The sequence below is a fragment of the Andrena cerasifolii genome, chromosome 1, assembly GCF_050908995.1.
Source record: "Andrena cerasifolii isolate SP2316 chromosome 1, iyAndCera1_principal, whole genome shotgun sequence".
Taxonomy (NCBI): Eukaryota; Metazoa; Arthropoda; class Insecta; order Hymenoptera; family Andrenidae; genus Andrena; species Andrena cerasifolii.
Genome location: NC_135118.1, coordinates 774033 through 797794, shown reverse-complemented (window position 1 = coordinate 797794; position 23762 = coordinate 774033). Strand labels below are relative to the sequence as shown.

General features: G+C 39.6%; 3 protein-coding genes across 4 annotated transcripts in view; 1 reads left to right on the top strand and 2 right to left on the bottom strand.

Annotated features, from left to right (window-relative positions):
- The window catches only part of LOC143373918 (uncharacterized), a 222420-nt gene that overhangs the window by 133975 nt on the left and 64683 nt on the right, over nucleotides 1-23762 (top strand). The window lies entirely within an intron of this gene.
- Nucleotides 1-23762, bottom strand: part of LOC143367576 (uncharacterized) — a 73365-nt gene that overhangs the window by 21411 nt on the left and 28192 nt on the right. For both annotated transcript variants that reach the window (XM_076809659.1, XM_076809573.1), the window contains 6 exons: nucleotides 16698-16841; nucleotides 16440-16605; nucleotides 16097-16304; nucleotides 15788-16011; nucleotides 15324-15716; nucleotides 11793-14225 (listed from right to left, as the gene is read on the bottom strand). In XM_076809659.1, the coding sequence (XP_076665774.1) occupies nucleotides 11793-14225; nucleotides 15324-15716; nucleotides 15788-16011; nucleotides 16097-16304; nucleotides 16440-16605; nucleotides 16698-16841 (3568 nt within the window). The remainder of the gene's footprint in view (nucleotides 1-11792; nucleotides 14226-15323; nucleotides 15717-15787; nucleotides 16012-16096; nucleotides 16305-16439; nucleotides 16606-16697; nucleotides 16842-23762) is intronic.
- On the bottom strand, nucleotides 18281-19846 carry LOC143373320 (uncharacterized). Its single transcript, XM_076820523.1, has one exon. The coding sequence runs from the start codon at nucleotides 19094-19096 to the stop codon at nucleotides 18365-18367; it is 732 nt and encodes a 243-aa protein (XP_076676638.1). The 5' UTR covers nucleotides 19097-19846; the 3' UTR covers nucleotides 18281-18364.

Genomic DNA, 23762 nt, shown 5'->3' with positions numbered 1-23762 from the left:
GGAGCGACATTGAGCCGGCGATACCGCAGGAGGAAATCAAGAAAGAAGATGGAAGAGGAACAGTAGCAGCTCCGACCAAAGCTGGACCGAAGGTTCGTCGAAGGAATCGGAAGATTCATCGACGAGAAAAAGATTTCGGGTCCAGCGGCAAGGAAAATGGAGCAAGATGGACGAGAAATGTGGAAGGTCAGAGATCCCGACAGCTGGACAGCAGGACTTCCCCGCCCGTCTCTGACCAAGAAGAAGATGCACCGTCGAAGAAGACGAAACTCGTTCAAGAAAGAAGTGCCCAAGACCGAAGATGCAAGTGGAGGGTAGAGACGCGGAAGACCTTCGGGGAACCACGTACCCACGCCTTGCCCAGGGTCTTTGGGTGGTTTTCCCCTCGGGCGTAAAGGCGAATGCCGAGGCGACGGTCGAAAGAGGCCACGCAGCAACCTTCCCACTCTCCGGACGGATTTGAAATCCTAATTTTTTCCGCGTGATTTTTGCACGAAAAATTATGATTTTACCTTTAAATGGCCACCATTTTGTTTTAAATTAATATTTCGGAAAAGTCTCTCCGTCAACCTGAGGATACATTAATATACTAACGAAATCTTTTCTGTTTTTTGATTTTAGATAATCTGGTTCCGAATGGCAGTGATCACCGCAAAACCAAATTTTTAAAAATGCTTCTTGGATGTAGGTTGTTACTTTATTAAAACGCATATATTTTTTACGAAAAAAATTACCAAATGTTCTTTAAATGTTGCTCTTTTAAGCTCAAAAACTTTTGTAAAAATATACGCTTCCGCTTCTTCAAAAAAATTCACAAATATACGCCTCTTTTCGGCCGCCTGACTAGGTATAATCCCTTAAGAGGTGCGGAGCAAATAACGCACAGAAATCAACACCTACCCATGCAAACGAGGACATAATATATTTTGTTTTAATATCTTCAGATTCATATTGTTATAATAGGGCGTTCCCCCGTTAGGCATTATAAAGATTTTATAACAGAACACAATAACACAAATGAACTGTATTGAATATAAGAACTATATAGTCGTGAACGGTAGTTATGGTCTCGGCCCTCCTGCTCTCAAAGGCGTCTGGTTTAGGAGTGACGCACAGTGGTCGAAAATGACACAGTCGTCGTCAAAATTCAATTCTCACGCCAAATCGAAAGGAAAATCAACGACCCTTGGTATACTGGGTTATTAGGTATCGCTGATTACGAATCCATTGCAGTTTTTTTTTTGAAAAAGAAAATGACGGATCCAATATGGCCACTCAAAGTTGACAAAAACTGGAAAAATACGAATCCTACGAACGAAACACGTTGTTTATTCAAAACCTACAGCTATTACTATATATTTTATGAATCTATAAACGTGCATCACACTCTATAGAATGATATTCTAATGAATAGTTGTTTAAAAATTATTGTTAACAAGAAAAAAACTAACATTATTTACTAATTTTATCATTTCCGCGACAAATACTGCAAATACGTGATTAATCTAACCATTAAATATTTATCGGAGACGAAAATAAAGATTATTGACTAAAAAAATGTTAGTATAATTGTTTATTAATAATTTGTTTAAACAATTTTTAAACAAAGTGACTGAAATCCATTTCTTACAATCAAATTGGTCATATTTTGTTATAAAATTAATATAATCAATTTATAACAAATTAATTGTTATTAAACAATTTGTCAACATAATAGATATCAGTAATATTCAACAAGATAAGTGCAATTTGGAAGATACATTGTTTTTATGACGTAGGTACCCACTAAGTAAGGATTCTAGGAAACTTCATCCCCAAGGGGGTGAAAAGGGGTAAAATTTATTTTCTCGGACTCCTTAATATCTCTTAAGTCCGATTAGATATGACCTTGGTTTTCACTTACAACGGTTGTCCACACAAATACCTAAAACTCAATTTCTTTCTGGATTTTGCCCTAATCAACCCCTAAGGGGGTGAAAAGGGGTATAATTTGTTTTCACGGATCCCTCAAAAGCTCTTCCTTCCGATTCGATATCGATACTTGGTTTAAGCCTAGCAACACAAATGCCTAAAACCCAATTTCAAATTTTGACCCTAATCAACCCTTAATGGGTTAACTCTGAATATGGTGTACTAAATAAGTGTGCATTGAATTGGGGCGTCTTAAGTTTTGAATACTAGGTTTGAACGAACATATACCTACATACAGGGTGTCCCAAAAATGTCGGAGTTCCTTGAAAGGGGTGACTCAGGGGGTAATTTGAAACAACTTTTTCCTTAGCGAAAATACTGTCCGAAGCTTCGTTAACGAGATATTAACAAAAACCCCCGACGAATCAGAGCGCGCGCCTTCCGCCCGAGCTCCCGTTGTAGCGTTGGCTACGCGGCAGGCGGCTGCGCTTGTACTACGAAGGTATGAACAAGCAAGTCGGCATGCACCGAAGGAAACCGTGTTACACAGTTTTATTTTAAAGCGGAGTCTTAAATAATAATTGTTTGAAGTGAGAGGACAAGAAGTACGCAAATTTCGTTTTCAAATAAAGCATAAACGAAAAGGTAATGTAACAAAAAATGTACGACAAGTGATCATAATTCGTTACTGAGGTAAAAATCCATAGTTTAATTACGGCCAACATAACTAAATTTAAAAAATAATATGAGGTGTATGAATAAATTCTTTCAGACTGGATTTACATAATCGGTATAAGGCAACCGAATTTCTATCGCAGTGATATTCGTAAGCTACCAGAAAAATGGCAAAAGGTAATTAATAATAATGGAAATTATTTAGATGATTGAGTTGTTTTCATATTTTTTAAATCAAACTGTTATTGAACCCTAAAATCGAACAGAATTTATTTCTACACCTAATAATCACTAATAAATTAAATAACACTCACCCCTATGGGCATTCCTTTCCTTCCTTTCCTTCCTTTTCGGAAACCTGTGTCACTAAGTAGGTCACTGTGCCGATCCTGGTCATCGGTGGACGAAAAGATTTATGGTAGGGTTGCGACACCACCCGAAGGTAAGGATCGCAACGTCAAGTGCGTCCAGGTTAATGTACCGAATATTCACTTCACTGCACGGCCACTAACACTGATCACTTAATTTACTTTTCATGGAACGTGTTGTTCCTACGTTAAAAAATTGGTGGCCCCGAAAGGGGCCGATTACTGTTAGTTGAGCAGTTGCTCGATGTGACCACCCTCAGCGTCTATGCACGCCTTGCGGCATCATTGACTCCGTTGAGAATAATCTTGACACCAAACGCCAAATCGTACCCTCGCTGGGGGTTTGGATGTGCGGGTACACCCGTGCAAACGCGCGCACAGTAGCACTTGCGTCCCCGTTGTTCCGGGCGTACACCCAGAACATCGCGTAATATTCTTGAGCGGAGAACATTTCTGGGACGAGATTGCTAGCTGACTGACAGGATTTTTTCCAAGCAACTTCCTCTACCCCCAAGTAGTGTCTCTCGTTCCATTATGAGTTAACTCCCACCAGAACAAGAGGCTTTAGGTAAAAAGAAGCCAGCACATTTTCGAAACACACGTGCTTTGCAGAAGTGCAACGAACGACCCATCCTACACTTTCACATAAGTCCGCGCTCCGTCCTTTTACTGCCAATGTACCCGTTGCTTCGAGATAGACAGCAGACACCACGTGTTTCGGTTTGAAAGGGCCCGAAGAGAAGAGAAACAGAAAGTCTTCGAGTTGCTATAAAGAAGAAAAGGCATACCAATCCTGTTTCCGTTTTCCAAAAACCCTGAGTTCACGTCAGCTACGAGGCGGAACCAGCTAAGCCATAAATTACCCAAAACAAATCGTTCTCTACCGTCGACTCGCAGGACAATACGGTCATAAACCGCGACCCTGGCGAAATGCTTAATGCAGGCCCATCAGCCTGATTAATTTTAAATACGTCTCGCGGAGAGACACAGGAAGAAAGGGGGTAACTCGCTGACTGCGCGTAGTCCCACCTGCTTCATCCTTCCTTCCAATTAAAGGCAGGCCCCTTATCTCTCGAGTATAAGGACGCGCTCGAATTTCAAAACAAAAGCACGCGTTGACGTATTCCGTGCGAGAAAAGGTGGGCATGAAGTCCGATTGGTCGTAACCTAAAAAAATCTGCCCTGCATCCCTCCCAAGCGGCCACTGTTTTGAAGAGGCCTTCTTCACAGCCATGTCTCCTCCACAAGGCCCACCAGCATAAATACGCACTCGAATTTCAAAACAAAAGCACGCGTCCGATTGGTCCTAATCTAACCAATCTGCCCTGCATCCCTCTGAAGCGGCCACTGTCTTGAAGAGGCCCTCTTCACAGCAATATATCCTCCCCAAAGCCCACCTTCTCTCGCACGGAATACGTCGACGCGTGCTTTTGGTTTGAAATTCAAGCGCGTGTTTATACTGGTAGGCCTTGGGGAGGAGACATGGCTAAGAAGAAGGCCTCTTCAAAACAGTGGCCGTTTGGGAGAGATGCAGGGCAGATTGGTTAGGTTACAACCAATCGGAATTCATGCCCACCTTTTCTCGCACAGAGTACGTCAACGCGTGCTTTTGTTTGGTAATTCTAGCGCGTGCTTATACTCGAGAGATAAGGGATCTGTCCTTAATTTGAAGGAAAAACGAAGCAGGCGGGACTACGCGCAGTAAACAAGTTACCCCCTTTCTTCCCGTATCTCTCCGTGAGGCGTATTGATGTTGGATATTACTTTTTAATTGCTAGTTCCCAAAAATTAATCAGGCTGGGCGGTTTATTACCATATTGTCCTGCGAGTCGGCGGTAGAGAACGATTTGTTTTGGGTAATTTATGGCTTAGCTGGTTCCGCCTCGTAGCTGACGTGAACTCTGGGTATTGGAAAACGGAAACAGGACTGGTATGCCTTTTCTTCTTTATAGCAACTCGAAGACTTTCTGTTTCTCTTCTCTTCGGGCCCTTTCGAACCGAAACACGTGGTGTCTGCTGTCTATCTCGAAGCAACGGGTACATTGGCAGTAAAAGGACGGAGCGCGGACTTATGTGAAAGTGTAGGATGTGTCGTTCGTTGCACTTCTGCAAAGCACGTGTGTTTCGAAAATGTGCTGGCTTCATTTTACCTAAAGCCTCTTGTTCTGGTGGTAGTTAACTCATAATGGAACGAGAGAAACTATTTGGGGGTAGAGGAAGTTGCTTGGAAAAAATCCTGTTAGTCAGCTAGCAATCTTGTCCCAGAAATGTTCACCGCTCAAGAATATTACGCGATGTTCTGTGTATGCGCTGGGAACAACGGGAACGCAAGTGCAACTGTGCGAGTGTGTGCACGGGAATACCCGCACATCCAAACCCCCAGCGAGGGTACGATTTGGCGTTTGGTGTCAAGATTATTCTCAACGGAGTCAATGATGCCGCAAGGCGTGCATAGACGCTGAGGGTGGTCACATCGAGCAACTGCTCAACTAACAGTAATCGGCCCCTTTCGGGGCCACCAATTTTTTAACGTAGGAACAACACGTTCCATGAAAAGTAAATTAAGTGATCAGTGTTAGTGGCCGTGCAGTGAAGTGAATATTCGGTACATTAACCTGGACGCACTTGACGTTGCGATCCTTACCTTCGGGTGGTGTCGCAACCCTACCATAAATCTTTTCGTCCACCGATGACCAGGATCGGCACAGTGACCTACTTAGTGACACAGGTTTCCGAAAAGGAAGGAAAGGAAGGAAAGGAATGCCCATAGGGGTGAGTGTTATTTAATTTATTAGTGATTATTAGGTGTAGAAATAAATTCTGTTCGATTTTAGGGTTCAATAACAGTTTGATTTAAAAAATATGAAAACAACTCAATCATCTAAATAATTTCCATTATTATTAATTACCTTTTGCCATTTTTCTGGTAGCTTACGAATATCACTGCGATAGAAATTCGGTTGCCTTATACCGATTATGTAAATCCAGTCTGAAAGAATTTATTCATACACCTCATATTATTTTTTAAATTTAGTTATGTAGTCACGAATAAGCCGCTTCGGCTCGAATAGGTACACTCGAAAAGTGTTCCCCTTGCCTCATGATACTTCCTTCGGCCCCGCCGGAGGCCGAGGGCCTCGGGATCTGACCCCCGCTTATTCGTGTCGCTTACAATTAGTCGCCACGGCGGTCCTTCGAATAAAGAATAACGAATAAAAATTTAGTCGAATAAAAATTTAAAAACTCGGCTGCTAAGTGCGCAACATTGTATAGCCCCGCTAGTTTATAAAAATTTATTCGTTATTCTCGAATAACTTCACTGTATTCGAGCGTCGAGCACCACGGAACTCATTGTCAGTGAGACGCATGATTGCCAGCGTGACGCCATTCCAGAGCCATCTTAATAGTATTGTAGGCCCTGGACAAGGCGCTCACCGGGGTCCCTGCCCACCCCCGGGAATAGGACTTAAAATCAGACTAGGGGGCCCCTACTATCATGGGGCCCCTGGCGACTACCCAGTGTGCCCACGCCTAAAGACGGCACTGCGCAATTCCCATCGTAGCACCAGGGTTCTTTAGAAGTTTTCACGAAGGACAACAAAGGACATTCCATGCCGAAGGAAAGTCAGCCTTCAGCTTTTAATTATAAAATTTAGACGGCGTACTATTGGTCGGAATACCTGGTCTCCGATTGGTGTCCCACATTTTCATGCATTTACCTATTGATATACAGGGTGTCCGCGGGAAGACTGGACAGCTGGATATCTCCTAAAGTGCTGGAGATAAAAAATTAAAAAAAAAATATGTGGTATGTTGCACGAGGTCACTCGTTATGCGTCGACGCATTAAAATGGACCCTTTCAAGGGGGTCCTGCGGCGCGCATAGCCCATGTTTAACCGTGCCTTTATTAAGGAACCGACTGACATCACTTTCACAAAGATCGGATGGGACATGCAGAGCCTGACATTCGTCTTTTGCTTAGTGCGCAACATTGGTATGGTCCCCCTAACCTCGTGCTTCGAACACCCCGAAATACAAAAATATGAAATATACATATTTATACTTTTAATAAACACTTATGTCAATAAAGGAAACAAACTTCTGCGCCGACCTAATATTAACCGAAATGAATGTATAAACGGTCTGTTACCATCTCTCTCTATGTACAATGATTGAAGAAAAATATAAAGATGTATAATGGAACTCGTGGTACTATGTATGTAATCACATCTTCGCACAATCGGTAAATTCCTTTTACCGACTCTCACACCCCATCTCCCCCCCCCCTTCCATATGTATTTCACGGTTGCCTGAGTCGGGGGAACGCCCGAGTTGTTGAGGATAGAAACTCACAAGGACCGGACAGAGATATTGCCGCGTTCATCGAATTTATAATGTACTTTGAAAACCGTTTGGACGACCCCTCGCGCTCGCACGGCAGTTGAGCTTCCGATGAGTCATCCCATAATGAAAATAATTTCTATATTCCCGTTAGATCTTAGTGAAAGTATTACTAATGGAGTGGCAACATTTTCTTCTTATGAAAATGACTACAAACTCGATCTCATTCGAGCTATTTTTAACACATTCTGCCTGGATCATTTGTCAAAACTACCCCTGACGACCTAGAAATTTATTTTTTCCTTTTCGTGATTTCATTACTTATTTGTCCTAAAAATTTGAAACTCACTTCAGAATCTAAATATACATTAAAATAAAAAAATTATTGTAACCGTTTTTTTTTTAGATCTAATGTCATAAGACATCAACCGCGACAAGTTTATCCGGTTTAAGGGTACTAAGCAGTCGTTCCTGTCTAAAATGAAGCATTTCTGTTACAATTAATTACAAAGAAACAAATTGCAACTAAGACTTGTTCTTTGGTATAAAGTTTATTAACATCATAAGCTTTAAAAAACTTGTTTATTTAGTCAATAATATGCATTGTATATGACGCTACACATGGCTCGTTAAAGAGGCTTTTTAAATAACATTTCTTTTGTTTTGCAGTGATAACTCAAAACCGGAGGTTCCAATCGATTGAAAACAAACTCGAACATCTTCACAAAATGTGTAGTTTCGGACCAGACCTAAATTAAAGATAATGAAAACTCCTATTCTTTATGAAAGTAAACTAGGACCTCATCTTTGGGACTTGGGGGTGGTAAAACCTAATCAACGGGGTCTCAATGGGGTTTTAGTTCGTTTTCATCAAGAATAAGAGTTTTCATTAAATTTCATTTATGTCTGGTCCGAAACTACACATTTTGTAAAGATGCTCGAATTTGTTTTGAATCGATTGGAACCTCCGTTTTTGTGTTATCGCTGCAAAACAAAAGAAACTTTTTTCAAAAAGCCTCCTTAAAGAGCTGTCTGTAGCGTCATATATAATGCAATTTTTTAACTAAATAAACAAGTTTTTAAAGCTTATGATGTTAATAAACTTCATGCCAAAGAACAAGTCTCAGTTTCAATTTGTTTCTTTGTAATTAATTGAAACAGAACTGCTTCATTTTAGACAGGAACGACTGCCTAGTACCCTTAAGGTCTTATGACATCAGCTTGGCTGAACACGTTAATCATACATGATGTACAGTAGTGCCCGGTTAAGCTGATAATTTCAAGTTCCGGGGAGTATCCTTCGTCTGCAGTGGTAAGTACAATTTCACACCTCCGATTTCACGCTTCACTGACATGAGTTTTATGAATTTGAGCGCTCAAGAATAGAAACCGGGAATACAATATTGCATTAGCCATCTAAGAAAGGAAAAATATCAGGTTTTGCACTTTTTATCGGATCTGCATGGATATGACAATTGATTCCTTGTGTTTTCCCGATAAAAATGCAAAACACGACAGAATTCGCGCCATAATTACCGAAATTATATAAAAAAAAATAATTTACAGAATTTAAAGTCAACTTTGTTAAAAATAGTCCAACTGAGGTCGTATTTGGGATCATTTTTCATCAGGAAAATTTAGGAAATGAATTGGTACTTTCAGGAAGATCAAATGAAAAATATAGAAATTTCAATATACAGTAATGGGTATTTCACGCTTCGCTGCGCGGCGCGGCGGCTTTTAAATTTCGCCGCTATCCACGCGCATGTGTGGGTAGAGTTGCTCGTGCAATTTTTCAAAAAGTCAAGTTCCTTATTTTTCATCCTATTGATATGAAAGTGACATCAATGAATCCCTGCCATTCTTCCGACTAAAGAACAACTACCATGTAAATCCGACTATTTTTAACGAAGTTTACTTTAAATTCTGAAAATTATTTTTTTATGCAAATTCATTAATTATGGCCTGAATTATGTCGTGTTTTGTATCATTTTCGTCGAAGAAACGGAAGGAATTGATTGATGTCACTTCCTTGTAGATCTAATAAGAAATGCAGAACTTGAGATATTTCCCTTCTTAATGGCTAGTGTTACCCTTACCTTCCCGGCCCCCTTTTCGAGACCGTAGGAAGCCACCAAATTTAGTGAAGCGTGCAATCGGAGGTGTGAAACTCGCCTACTACCCCGAATAAAGTATACTCTCCAGAACCTGAAATTATCAGCAGCTTAACCGGGCATTACTGTAATCCGTCTACGGCAGACCTGTTCAGTTCGCTGCTCCAGAAGCCACCTTTTTTAGATCAGAGTTGCCCAGCTATCAGGAGCCGGAAACTACACCTCTGGGAGCCGCGGTCCGTGGTGAGGCTACCTACGATTGTAAAGACCTCGGGTCCTTTACTAATAGTAAATAAGGAGCTCCGAAATGATGTAAAGGGGGCGATAAAGTTTGGCTCTCCGAGGCCCCCAAGAATGCGAATTATTTCAGCCTACGAATACGAGTCTGCACACACATTACTACAGTTTTTCCCACCCGTTGTACGCCCGCGATATGGTAGCCATACCGTTCCCGCGCGGCTCTGAATCGAATTATGTACACGTAATTAACAATAGCCCCAGTAAGGTCGTATTTAAATTCATTTTCATAGGCTTTGCCTATGAATTGGTAGTATTCTCATAAAGATTTAATAAACAATGTAGACGCTTAAATTTTCATTAACACTTTAAGTGGTACAAGGTTTTGAAAAATGCCCCTTCCTGTCGGCCAGGTCGTTCCGAGCTATCGCTACTGCCGAGAAAGTTTTGTTGAACCCGACCCGAGCAGAACATTTAGAGACACTTGGACAATACTTTCGATGCTTTCCAGAAAATATGAACATGAAAACAGGCCATAACCATGCACTGGGTGCAAATCTCTCGACTTGAAAGCACATCAACGCAACTCAAAGTGTTAGCCACGGTGCAGAAAAGCGGCTTGCGGCACTTTTCCGCTGCGGCAATTTGAAAATGCTGCCGCAAAAACAAGGCCGACAGAACCCATTGTGCAAGTTATACGACTGACGTGATCAAATTGTCACTCTCTGTGCACAGGAGTTTTGTCTCATCGTTCATCGACCTCGTGCGTGGAGTGCAGGTGCCCCCAAGGGTCGCTCGCTCGAGGCAGTTTTAAAAATTATTTGGGATAATTCAGGTGCAGTTGTCGAATCATTTCAGCACACAATCAATATATGGCTAGTGTACATAACTCTAAGAAAAATGAAGCTTTCATGCCAAACATTTTTTAACATATTGTTTAAGTGATGGTATAAAACACATAAGAACATAAATTTTACGATCTGATTATTTTCCGACGATGTTTTTAAAGAAAAGACTGTAAAAAATTGATTCCAAAATTTTATCTGCTAAATAACTGATAGTTGATTTTTCCACGAATGTTTTCTTTTTAACTTTTAGAGGGCCTGGCTCTGACCACTAGAACTGTTGATTCCCGGGAGATCGGGTACCCGGGTACTCGTGATATACCCGGGAAGAGAAACATTTCCCGGGTAGATGCTACCTGGGTAAACTACCCAAGATACTCGAGGCAACCGAGATCTCATAGAGTGGCGTTCCATAATTAGAGCCACACTGAGCGCCATGGCCTTCGCGTCAAAGGCTTCGACCCCCGGGGAGACAGGAATACCCATTAAGAAGTGAGAAATCTCCAGTTTTGAATTTCTCATCAGATCTTTGTGAAAACGAAGCCAATCGATTCCTTATGTTTCTCCGATGAAAATCCTACCAAATTTCATGTAAATCGAATTATTTTTGACGAAGTGAATTTGAAATTATGCAAACATAAATCCATTGTTCGTGGAATTTCCTTCATTATGGTCCGAATTACGTCGTTCTTGGTGTTATTTTCATCGGAGAAACATAAGGAATCGATTGGCGTCATTTTCGCAAAAATCTGATGAGAAATTCGGAAATTCTGGACATTTCTCAGATCTTAATGATATTCCAACACCTTCAAGGGTCAAAAGCCATAAAATTCGGTGAGGTACCACAGGGAGTTGACCTCGTAGCGGGGTGTCAGGCGGCATCACCCTCTGTACTCTGTAAGTTCTCGGATATCTCGAGTATCTCGGGAATTTTCCTCGTCCCGGGTATCTCATGGGTACCTGGGTACCCGGGTATCTCGGGTACCCGGTCCACAGCTATAGCCCTACTGGCCACTATAGTGGCCACCTAAGAATGTGGATACTTTGCCGGCCATTTTGGTGGTATATATGCATAAATTTTAATTAAATAAAATTTACAATTTCAATGAAAAAATCCCGGCCGTCTAAAGGTGAAGACTGAAGAAACAGCATAAACAAATATTTAATTAATAATCATAATAAATAAATATTCAATCAAAAAAAGATTACTAGTAAAAATGATATCATTTTACATTAAAAAATCTGTAAGTGTAAAAACCTCACAAACTATAAAACATTAAATGTTTAAAAGAAGAAGTACCTTATTAGGAGTCGTAGCTTCTGGATCTGGTTCTTGAATAGTCTGGCGATGACGTTTAAGAATGCTGACACTAGGAGATGCAGTCAATGAAGGCGGATTTGCACTCGACCACTCTAACATTGGCAAATCATCCATTTCAAGCGAAGTTTCTTCATTCTCCTTTTCTACTTCAGTTTCAATTTGCTGTGTTATACAATCAACTATTTTGTCCATTTTTGAAAAAATCTTTTCACCATCATTTTTCAAATTGGAAAATAATTTTATTGGGGGGGACGAACAATAGTCTGTAGATTTCATGTTATTGAAAATTTTTTCTTGGCGACTACTACACGATGCTGCTACTGCTGATACTTTGTCAACTTCTTTCAATGTAGGTGTCCGTTCCTTTTTTCCAAGAGGTGTTTCATTATCCATATCTTTGGGCTTTGTTTTTTTAAGGGCAGGTTCATCATCTATAAATATAATATGATTTTCAGCTTCCATTAGTGCCTGTTTTGTTACTAATCCCAGCATGTGTGCCGCACGACCTTGTGGCGGATATTGTTTTAATTTTAACTGACGCTTGATGTTACCTTTTGGTGATGAAAATGTAACAATAGATTTAATTGATAACCCCTCGCTTCCTTTTTGTACTTCAGATACATCTTTTTCATTATCGAAAGTATTGTTTTCAATGACAGGAATGGTGCTCTTTGGTTTATCGACACTAACATTATTCGTTTCCTTAAATTCCTTAATATTATCTTTAGGAACTTCATTATTGTCATTATCACAATTATTTGAAACAATCTTAGCCACTTCTGCATCATCACCTGTAACTTCCTGAAATTTTATTGCATTGCACACATCACCGATTTTATTAATTTTAATAAAACACTGTTTTTCATTACACCTCTTTTCCAGCTTGGATAATTCTTGCGAATTTTCTATTATATCCTCTGCGTCATCTGGAGTCAGCAGTTTTTTATCAATTGATATAACATCTTGAGTCTCTGTAATCTTTTCATTTAAATCGGTGTCACTGTTTTGTGGTTTATTACTTGACGTGTCATCCTCAGATACCACAGTTTTCATCTTATTACATTTTTTAGTATCAAACAAATCGCAATTAATATATGATGTGCTTGTTGAAGCAACTTCTCTTTGTTCTTGCTCACTTCCCTCTTCCTCTACTTTCCTTTTCTCTTCTAGTTCATTTCTTCTATTCTGCGAAGTTTTTCTTGCTTCTTCCGTTTTACTAAATTCATTACATTTTTCTATCCTTAATTTGCCTTTTGGTGGTCTGCCTCTCCGACTTGTATCATTAGATTTTTGAGTTTTCTTCATAGTGTCGCCAGTCTTTGTATCTCCAGCCCTTAGTTTAGCGCCCTTGTTTTCAGGTGATTGCTTCCTAGAAATACCTTCTTTATTATCTTCATAGCCCTTGGAGCGACGACTATTTGATAAAGGACTGTCGAACACCATGTTTATACGTAATCGAGATATTTCATTTCTAGTGCGTTGACTCAAATTCCCATCCTCAATTAGTCCTATATTCAATGCTGTATTATCACTTTCTGTAGATTTACAGCTATCACTATCACTAGCAGTTTCTAATGAATTAGTCTTTTTCCGTCGACGTTGATTACTTCCTTCACTTTCGCTATCTGAAACTGACTTACGTTTGATACCTCTCTTATCCTCTTCACCTGGTGTATTTTCCGTATTATCTACCGCTCTTTGTTTAATAGCGTTTATAGATTGACTTTGAATTCCTTTTGGTCGTAATGTTCTGTGTAAAACTTGGGTAGCGTTTGAGTGTCCTGGTTGACTACTTACAATTTCCTCTGATTTTGGTGAGATACTAGATTTTACAACAGAACTATAACGATCACGTCGCTTATCATTGTCTAATATAGATGGAGACAGTCGTTGGTCATTATTTTTACTTTCTGAAAACTCCTCAAGAGAATTTGTCCCAGCATCTATTGAAGTCCTTGATTCCGAAATTTCGCTAATCCTATCCGTTGTTAGCCTTACACTTTCTATTAGCGAGTTTTCATTATTGTCTGTATTACCTTTTGTGGTTTGTGCAGAGTCGAATGATACGCTTTGTCCAACGTTCTCTATCGACTTTGTATCGTTTTGAGTAATCGTTTTATCACTAATTTCTGGTTCTTCCATTTCAATTTTATTCTCCTTGTTGGCATCATCATTAAGAATATTTTTCATCAAAATATTGTCTTTTTTACTTTGTGTTATTTCTGCATCTTCTAAACATTTATTTCTTCTGTCGAACCATTCCTGCAAATTTTGAGTATCTTGTGAAGAAGATTGAGATAAATCATTATATAATGCAGGAATATCTTCTCTTCTGCGTTTTAAAGATTCCTTCTGGTGTTCAGTCAAACGTTTAACGTCAAACCTTAGATCTGTCCTGATGAGAACATAGTCCTAAAATTGTACGATATCAAAATTTGGATATTATAAAAAAATTTTAATTTCTCAGTGCCATGTGTTACACCAGTGTTTCTCAAACTTTTTCAGGCCACCATCCCTTAGTTCAGTTAAATTATCCTAGCCACCCCCCTGCCATATACAGGGTGTGTCCTTTTAAACTTGCCACGCAGTTATCTCCTAACCGTTAGGATCGCATCGCCGCAACGCAACATTGTATGTTACGACAGTTACGACTATTCCGCGAATTCTAAAGTTACAGTCCGTCGAATATTATTGATATTAAAAAATCTGCGTATGCGTTTATAGTTTTTTTCACACTTAATGACCATTGTTGGGTAATCATGTGCAATCTCATGTTATTAAAATCCTAATCGCCCCAATTCCACACCCTTATGTCTGCCCCCTTAATGCGTAATACCCTCGTAGATAATTTAAACGCCATCAGGGAGGCATAGCGCCTCTTTTGAGAAACACTGTGTTGGACGATTTTTGTTTGTCATGTGTTACTTTTTGTGACTAAGTCATTTAAATTTTTCATTAAATGATTATATTCTTTCTTTTTTTCAACGCAGATAGAAAAGGTACAATAAAATTAATTCAATCATATCGTATATATGGTTTCAGCAGAAAATTTAAAAGTAAACAATATTTCTAAGATAAAAATATAGAGAATACGTGGTTCGCATGCTGCTACTCTTTGTCTTTCGATTGCAACTTTAAATACATTTTACTTAGATGTACAGGGTGTTAAAAAAGTGGTTCGTTGGACACATGCAAAAAAGAACTTGCCACAAAATTGTTTGTAACATTGAAAAGTAAACGTTAATTTCCTTTAACATCAACATATTCTGCTCGTATAAAAGGAGAATAAGTTTAAAAGAAATCATATGTCACCAACGCACCGTTTCCTAAAAAATATTACTGAAATTTTAGCATGGATGAAGTAATCTCTGTATTGGATGAAACCATTTTTCATGTTTTCGTGGAAACGGTGCGTCCAACTATTCAGAGGTGTAGATTCGCCCTTGAAAACAGTAACCATCACTTTTTTAACACCCTGTACATACACATTAATTTTGTACGCATATTTACCTTGGAATCAGAATTAGCCGATACTTGCTTATCACTTCTCTCACTTTCTTTACATATCGAGTTTCGACTGCTAGATCCTCTGTTTAAAAAGCTACCAACTATTTTAACTTGGTTTGGTAATTTTTCAATAAGATCATTTTTCTGCGCAATGTTGAGTTTATTTACTGTTTTCAATTTACTTGCTTCTTTTTCTATTTCTTCCAATATTAATTTGGCTTTGCTGTTTAATAGATTATGTATCTCAAAGAGAGGCACGGTTCGAGATTGTATATCAGGATTTACATGATTTAAAGCATGGAGAATAGCCTTCTTATAAGATGAAATAAGATCATAGTCAAGCAACTTATTTAGCCCTTTAAGTATACTAACTATAGTTTCCCATGTATTTGCTATCTGTAAGATGGAAATCAATTATTAGTGTTTCAAAACAGTTGTGTACAACATGAATTAAATGAATAACATACTTCTTTACACAATGGTTCTAATTCAGATGTAAGTATGAGTTCAACAGCTGGTTTACAAACTTGCAAATACGATATTACTTTTTGAGGATCATGTCCATATATTGTAATGAGTACCGCAGAGAGAGCCTTAAGAGTGGATTCACATTCTGTACTACTTTTATTGGATAAAGAACAAGTTATAAGTTTCGTAATGAGGTGAATAATAGATGGAACTTCCACATGTGCTGAAACAATTACATAAATGTAAAATTAGATATACGATTCATACATATTAATATCACTCATTGCAAATTGAATATGTTAACATACCTAGTAAACATTTATAATTGACTGTACTTAGCAACGTATCCAAACAATGTATAATAAGATGATAAGATTTCTCATTTCTCAGTAAACAACGTTGTAAGGCATTTGCAATACTTAATAAAATTTCATTAGGTTTTACAGTTGCCATGAGATTTGCTCGCATTTCGAACTGTTGGTATAAGTATTTCCAAATTTTTATTATCTCCTGTACCTATAGTAAGAATCATAAATATTATGATGCAAAATGCATATATTACATTTATGAGAATTCAATATTGGTAAGTAATATGTTAATACGGAATTTTTGGAAAATTGTCATAAACTTATTTAGTATGATCGAGCTAACCTGTTTTTTATCGTCCGGAAACGTGTACAGAAATGGAAATATTACAATTGATTCAACAGTCTTTAAGTTGTGTTCTGTAGCATTTCCTTCATTAATTTCTTGTAGATCATCCATATATTTTGTTAGTACTTCGACTAAAATACGCCATAGTTCAAAACTAACAATTCTAAACAACAGTAACAACATTAAACAATATTCATAGTAAGGTGCAGTACAATTAATTTTACAATATATTATTTTATGTTATTTGTAACTTACTCATTTTTATGTTCATCGTTTGATAATGTATTTAACTTCTCATATATTTGTTTTAAACACTTAAATGCATGTGAATAATACTCATTCTCTTCTTGAGATTTTATACATTGCCAACATAAACGTTGTAGAGCATCATAATGATTCCTTAAAAGAACAGTTTTATATAACATTTGCATACAATTTCATTATAGTGATAAATGTATTGTAAACACATCCGTTTTTGGCTACTTTAAATGCGCTGTATACATCAGCCATTTATTCTTAAGAATTGCGTAATGAAAAACTTATTACATACAATCTTACATATTTAAGGGGTCATTCTACTTTGATCGACCGAAAAATTAAGCTATTTGTAAAGATTTTTTCTGAGTAAATACAGCATATAATGAAATAAATCTTTTTTGGTATTTATTAAGCTACTCTTATATTATAGAAAAAAAAAATTATTTTTAATCCCTTTTTGACAGCGTCAGTATGGTACCTAAAAAAGAGGTATGTTCATGGCGTAAGTGATTTCCCGGCTCAGGCTTATCCGAAACAAAAAATCAGTGCATGGAACTCTCACGTTAGAAGTGAAACTTTTTATTAAATATCAAAACCGTTCATTTTTCTTAATGTGAATAAGTTTTATTCCTCTGCATGTTCACCGAAAAGTAGACTGTGTGGTATATTTGCTTCTCCTGGTGCAATACGAAGATACTTTTCATCATTCCATAAGAGTGTTTGCTGTTATGCAGTGAGACCAGAAATGGGCAAAAAATTATCTTAAACTAGCGTCCCCCATCTCGGCTTCGCCCGAGATATTAGCGTGACTAATTCATGTTTATTTAATACCTTTTAAGCAAATTAAGTAATTTGGAAAAAGCTTTATTTCTTCGTAATATTTTTGAGAAGATATTCTTGGTGTAATGATTTTCGACATTAGGATGAATTGTTGTTGCGCATCACCTACCGGAGCAATGATGGCAAATATTATCCGTCGCTCCTATTTGAACTTCTCCTAAGTTAACATACCTAATTAATTCCTGGATCATAATTCAATGCAAACCTTCCGGTAACATTCACTCTTATAAGTCGAGGATTTACCAGTGTATCTTAATATATAAAGCAGAAAGTGTTTGTGTGTTTGTCTGTCGTCTAAAAACATTCGAACGGTAAACTCAGGGGTCACGAAATTTCTCCCAGCTCATTATACCTACCTAATCCAGATGAACGAGGCTATTTTCACAAAAAAGACAAATAAATAAAAAACGATTTTTTTTATAAAATCAGAATCTAAATTTCGGGTGAAGCTGAGTAACAAAGCTAGTATTGCATACGTCGAGCAGGAGTAGATGATCTTGACAAATTTGATCGCACCCGGGGTATAATAACATCCACACGGGTGTAAACACTATCGGAGGCTAACTACTTTAATAAACACACTCAAACTTGATCTTGTAATACTCGTTTATTAACCCGACAATGTACTCGAATGCCCACCATGCGTTCTTTCTTTTCGCCATGCCTTCAATCTACGCCCTCTGACGGGCGAGCCCTTACAGTCGGCCATCCTGTTCTAAGATCGTCCTCGATCATCTAGTGTACATTCCTTCATAACTTACGATAAATTCTCGTCTTGTTTACTATTAACGTCTTATAATTAAATACAAAAGTAGTACAGTCTACTACAGATCTGTTATAAAAGTATCGCTTAACATCACCTCTTCCGGATTGCCTACTCTAATCCATGGTTTTAATCGGTCTGGCGATAAAATCGCCTCGTACACTTTCTGGGTTAACTGATACCCCGGTACATCTGTTATCACATAACAGTTTAGACCTAATACGTCTTTTACAATATAAGGACCCTTAAACTCAGGAAGTAACTTTTGGTTTTCGCCCGGCGCATTGCCGTGGCTCTTCATCATAACGAGATCGTCTTTGTTATATTTAGTAGGAACTTTCTGTCGACTATCGTACTGCGTTTTATTGTATGCGCGCGTTTTTTCATCCGTCTCGATCGCTAGCTGTCTAGCTTCCTCTCTATCTGAATGGATATCTTTGTCAACCTCTGCTAATGCTTTGAAATAGTTATCCAATGCAGTATCCGCCGCGCCTCTTTGCTTATACCCTAATAGTAACTCGCTAGGTGTAGAGTTAATACTATTGTGGAAGGTATTATTGAGCACGTACTGTGTTCTTTCTAATGCCTGGTACCATGCGTTCGGTGCTTCCGCCGTCTTCGCCAAAGTCGAACGAAGAAAACGATTAACCTTTTCCACTATGCCGTTAGCCCAAGGGGCCGCCACCGCCACTTTTACCTGCTCAATACCCCGTTCGCTGTGAAAGTTCTCAACTTCGTCCGCGGTAAATGCAGTGCCACGATCCGATATCACTCTCACCGGTATGCCATACATGTTAATTAACAATTTTAAATGCTTAACACTCTCGCTCGCAGTAGTGGACTTACACGCGAAAAGCCACGTAAAGCGCGTGAATGCATCCACCGCCAGTAATATATATTTGTACCCGAACGTGGACTTCTCTAAGGGTCCGAAGTGGTCCACATGTATTGTTCCAAACGGTGTATAGTCTTTCGGAACTGACCGTGACCGTATTTTTTGCTATAACGTACCCCAGGTATACCACCTCCGTCCTTAGGAATTCACATTTGGTATAATTTAATTCTAATTTATATTTTTTAAGCTGTATTAGCACCTCTTTCAGAATTTGGACATTGTCTTCGTATGACACACTCGGGATCATGATGTCGTCTATGTAGACTATCACTTTCCCTTCTCTAATCAAGCTATCCATAATGTCTAAAACGCGCTTCTGAAACTCCGCCGGTGCTTCACAATACCCGAAAGGCAGCTTCACAAACTCGTATTGCCCATTGTGTGTCGTAAACGCGAAGAGCTTGGTATCCTCTGGGTGTACAGCTATCTGATGAAAACCATCTTTTAAATCTAGTGTAGTAAAATACGTATAACCTTGTAACTTATCAATCAAGTTTTCTATAATTGGAAAAGGGTAATTTTGTTTGGCGACGCGAAGGTTTAAAAATCTCAGATCGAGACACAAACGAGACTGGCCATTTTTCTTTTTAACTAAAGCCACTGGTGAACAGTATTCAGACGTACTGCTTTTAACAATGTTACGCGACACCAGGTCATCAACTATCTTTTGTAGAGTTTGTTGCTCTTTATATGACATCTTTCTATTATAATAAGCAAACCTGGATGTATCTTTCAGGTAAATTCTTACCCAATGGCCATCTTCTACTTCTTCCACCTCCATTTCGTCGACCAGACACAGTACCCGTACTAATTCAACCTTTATATCTGACGGCACTGTTGTGAAACAACCACCGTTTAGCATCGAGCCCGCAAGACGTGTCCCAATGCTAAGGAATTCGCGAACGATGCACGGATAACGAACGTTGCACAGCCACGGGTCATCGGACAGCGACCATTAGGCCCCATCGTGACCCAAAATGACCATATATAACCACCGCCCAAACGGGGCTCACTCTCTCAACTTTTGCGAATCGATTAGCGATCACTACCGTGATCGCCGCGCCATTGTCAGTTCAAGCTCAATAAATCTTTGTTCACTCTACGGTGAGTTCCAACTCTTAAACCGGCTAAAGATCCACTACCTTCGGTTCATACCGAATCCCCGTTCCCGGCATCTACACCCGTACTATCGGAGCCCGGAGGACGACCCTTCAGAGACCAGCCCACGGCAACCGACGAGATTCTCAGGGAGAATCTCAGCCCCGGCAACCTCACAACAGCACTCCTGCGTCCAGCCCCTCCTCTACCCCGCCAAATTTATCCCTTTCCACCACCGTGTCGATGCTCAAAACTTCCTTGGCGCATACTTCGATTTTATTGACATATTGCAATTCCGCCTTGTTCTGGAAACAACTTAATCTAATATTAGAAAAAAATAAAAATACTCGGCCTAACAACACCTCGCTTCGAATTGCATCCTCTGACACGACATAGAATTTTGTGCTAAGAGTCTTGTCCACATTTTCTGCTTCAATTAAGTCTGTGAACCACCCCAGAATATTGAACTGTCTTCCATGGACACCGCAGTATTCTTCATTCTCCATATTCTTTGACAACACGCAATTTACAAAGTACTTTTCATATGCAGAGTGTTTAACTAAGTTAATTGGAGACCCCAGGTCAACCATTGCCCTGATGGGGCGGTCCTTTTGACCTGCGCGCCAAATACCTATGCAGATAGGCTCCAAAGTCTGTCCCGGACCAGGGTACACTGCAGACACTGATGAAGCCGGATCAGATGCTGATGCTGCTGTAGTACCCGCAGATGTTGACCTGTTAGTGATGCACTGGTTGCTCTTATGGCCTGGTTGGCCGCAGGTGTAACATTTCGGTCTGCTCGAGTTCCTACAATCCCTTGCCGTGTGTCCTTTCTTGCAGGCGAAACATATGATAGATTTCTTCTTGTCGACCATGATATTCTTCGCCACTGGCCCCTTGTGCCCTGCCGCCGACTGCTCCTTCACCAACACGTTGTCCTCCTTAGTGATCAGTCGAGCATGCGACAAAAAGTCTGCCAACCTATTGAAACGCCTATCCGCCAGCAGCTAGCGGTACACTGGATTCTGTATGCCCTGAACCAGCATATGAATGCGATCCTGATCCGTCAAGTTAAGTCCCTCAAGCAGCCTCAGTTTGTCTTCAGCATAATCAATAAATTTTTCAGTACGTGAGCGCCATGTTCTTGCTGAAACTCTAAGCAACGAGGCCACTAAAGGCTCTTTGATGGAAAAGTATTCTTTTAAGTTACCACGGACCTTTGTCCAGGTGTCTATGTCCGTTATAGCTTGAATTTTGAACCAATCCTGCGCCCTTTCTTTCAATCGATTCGTGGCAGCCACCAGAATTACCCGATCATTAACTTGGTACATTTGCTGGATATATTCAACACGATGCAGCCACTTGGCCACGCTGTCGTTGTCTCGCCCCGTAAACTCGGGTATTTGGTTAGTAATTGCACGTACCTTTTCCCAACGAATTTCTCCTATACTCGTGCCTGCAACATCATCTGGCGTATTTTGCCCTGAACCCGTTGGTTCTTTGACCGCTGCCTGACCCCGTAACACTGTTTCCGGCAACGATATTGGCCCCTGCACTGCCATTGATGCCAAGAAGCGCTGGTTCGACTTGATCAGCGACTGCGTCGCTGAAGCAATCGCTGCAGTTACCATGGCGGACATATTGTCCATAGCAGCTTTGTTTGAGGCCACAACCCACTCTTTAAGCTCGCCCCATCCTTTTGGGTCCATATTGTGGTCTGATGTCACACTATGCATGTCCAAGAGATCCGATTCCACGCTTCCTACGCCAGACGATGGCCCCGGCCTCTCTTCTTTCTCCTCAATCATTAAGCCCCTCTCTGCAAGGCAGTTTAGCAATCTTTGCAGCTTCTCCGTTCGGCTGCCATCGTATCAAGGTTCACGCCAGCCAGTTGCTGCGTCAAGGACACATCCGTCCAATCCTCAACCGTACTACGCTTCATGTTCAGTATTCGGCCCACTAGCCATGAATACGTGCTCACCTAACCTCACTTTAGGTACCGTAACTTCGCTTTCAAAACCAAGCGATCTTTTTGGGCTTATCCCACTTCTGAAGCTGTAAACACTATCGGAGACTAACTACTTTAATAAACACACTCAGACTTCATCTTGTAATACTCGTTTATTAACCCGACAATGTACTCGCATGCCCACCATGCGTTCTCAATCTACGCCCTCTGACGGGCGAGCCCTTACACGGGGTACACATCAAACTGCAACAGCAATTTGTAACCATACGATCATTCTAACATATATGTCCGCGGTAATCTACTTCTCTAGCGAGAAAGCGCGCGTAAAGCTTTGCCATCTGGTGGTGACATCACGGTACTGCTGCGGGCGAGGTATCGCGCGGGCCGAATATGCGCATGCGCACGAAGTAGACTGTCGTATACACGGGGCACGTGGTCTGCAAAACAGCCGTACACATGAAATGTTTACGCATAAATTACATGTTAATAACGCGTTTCTGAGACATGTAACATAGCCTATGTCCATCCTAGAGTATGCAGAAATAACGTGTTAAAATTTGAGGAAATCGGTTCAATAGATCTTGAGTCTTGCGCGAACATAAAAATCGGCTCTCTCTTTATATAATAGTATAGATAAAAAATTGATTTCGAATAAAAGACACAAATTTTATTCGAGAATCGTCGAATAAAAATATTTTGGGTAATTTTTATTCTAAGCGCCTCAAATCACTATTTATTCGACGAAATTCATTCGACGAAATTCATTCGACGGCAGCCTCGTGATTTTTTTTAACCAAACCTGACATAATTTGAACTATAATTAACGATATTAGGCATAAAATTAATTTGTAGCATTGAAAGCTCGTTTCGTTAAAAGTAACCCGATTTAAATAATTTTTTTGTCAATTTAATCGGAAGAATGCAAGGAATTCATTGGCGTCACTTTCATATTGATACGACGAAAAAGAAGAAATTTTGTTTGTGTATAATCGATGACACATCGCCGAGCAACTCGGCGCTGTAGTTTATACGGGTGAACGATACAATGTCGCTCGGCTCGGGAAGCCGGCGGCTTCGATCAAAGGCTCTCGAGGCTCGCCCAAATGTATTTCAATTTCAAATAACTTCAATTCGAATGAAAATACGACCGAAACTGAGAAAATCATTCGAAGCTTAAAATGAATTCCCGTCGAATAAAAAAATCATGAGGTTGCCGTCGAATGAATTCCGTCGAATAAAAAAGTGATTTGAGACGCTTCGAATAAAAATAACCCAAATTATTTTTATTCGACAACTAATAAAAATAAAGTCTCTTTTATTTGATACGTTATTTGAATAACTTTTTATTTAAAGAATGCCCATCTCTGAGTAAGACTAACCCAGACTATCTTCGATTGGTATGTCTTCACTAATTTCATCTATAAGAATTTGATAAGAATTCTATAAGAATTTGAATTAACATTCTCATTATGAAACAAAGATTCATAAGCTCTAATG

Coding starts and splice junctions, on each gene's coding strand:
- LOC143373320 (XM_076820523.1), bottom strand. CDS start 19,096: ATGTATGGCATACCGGTGAGAGTGATATCGGATCGTGGCACTGCATTT.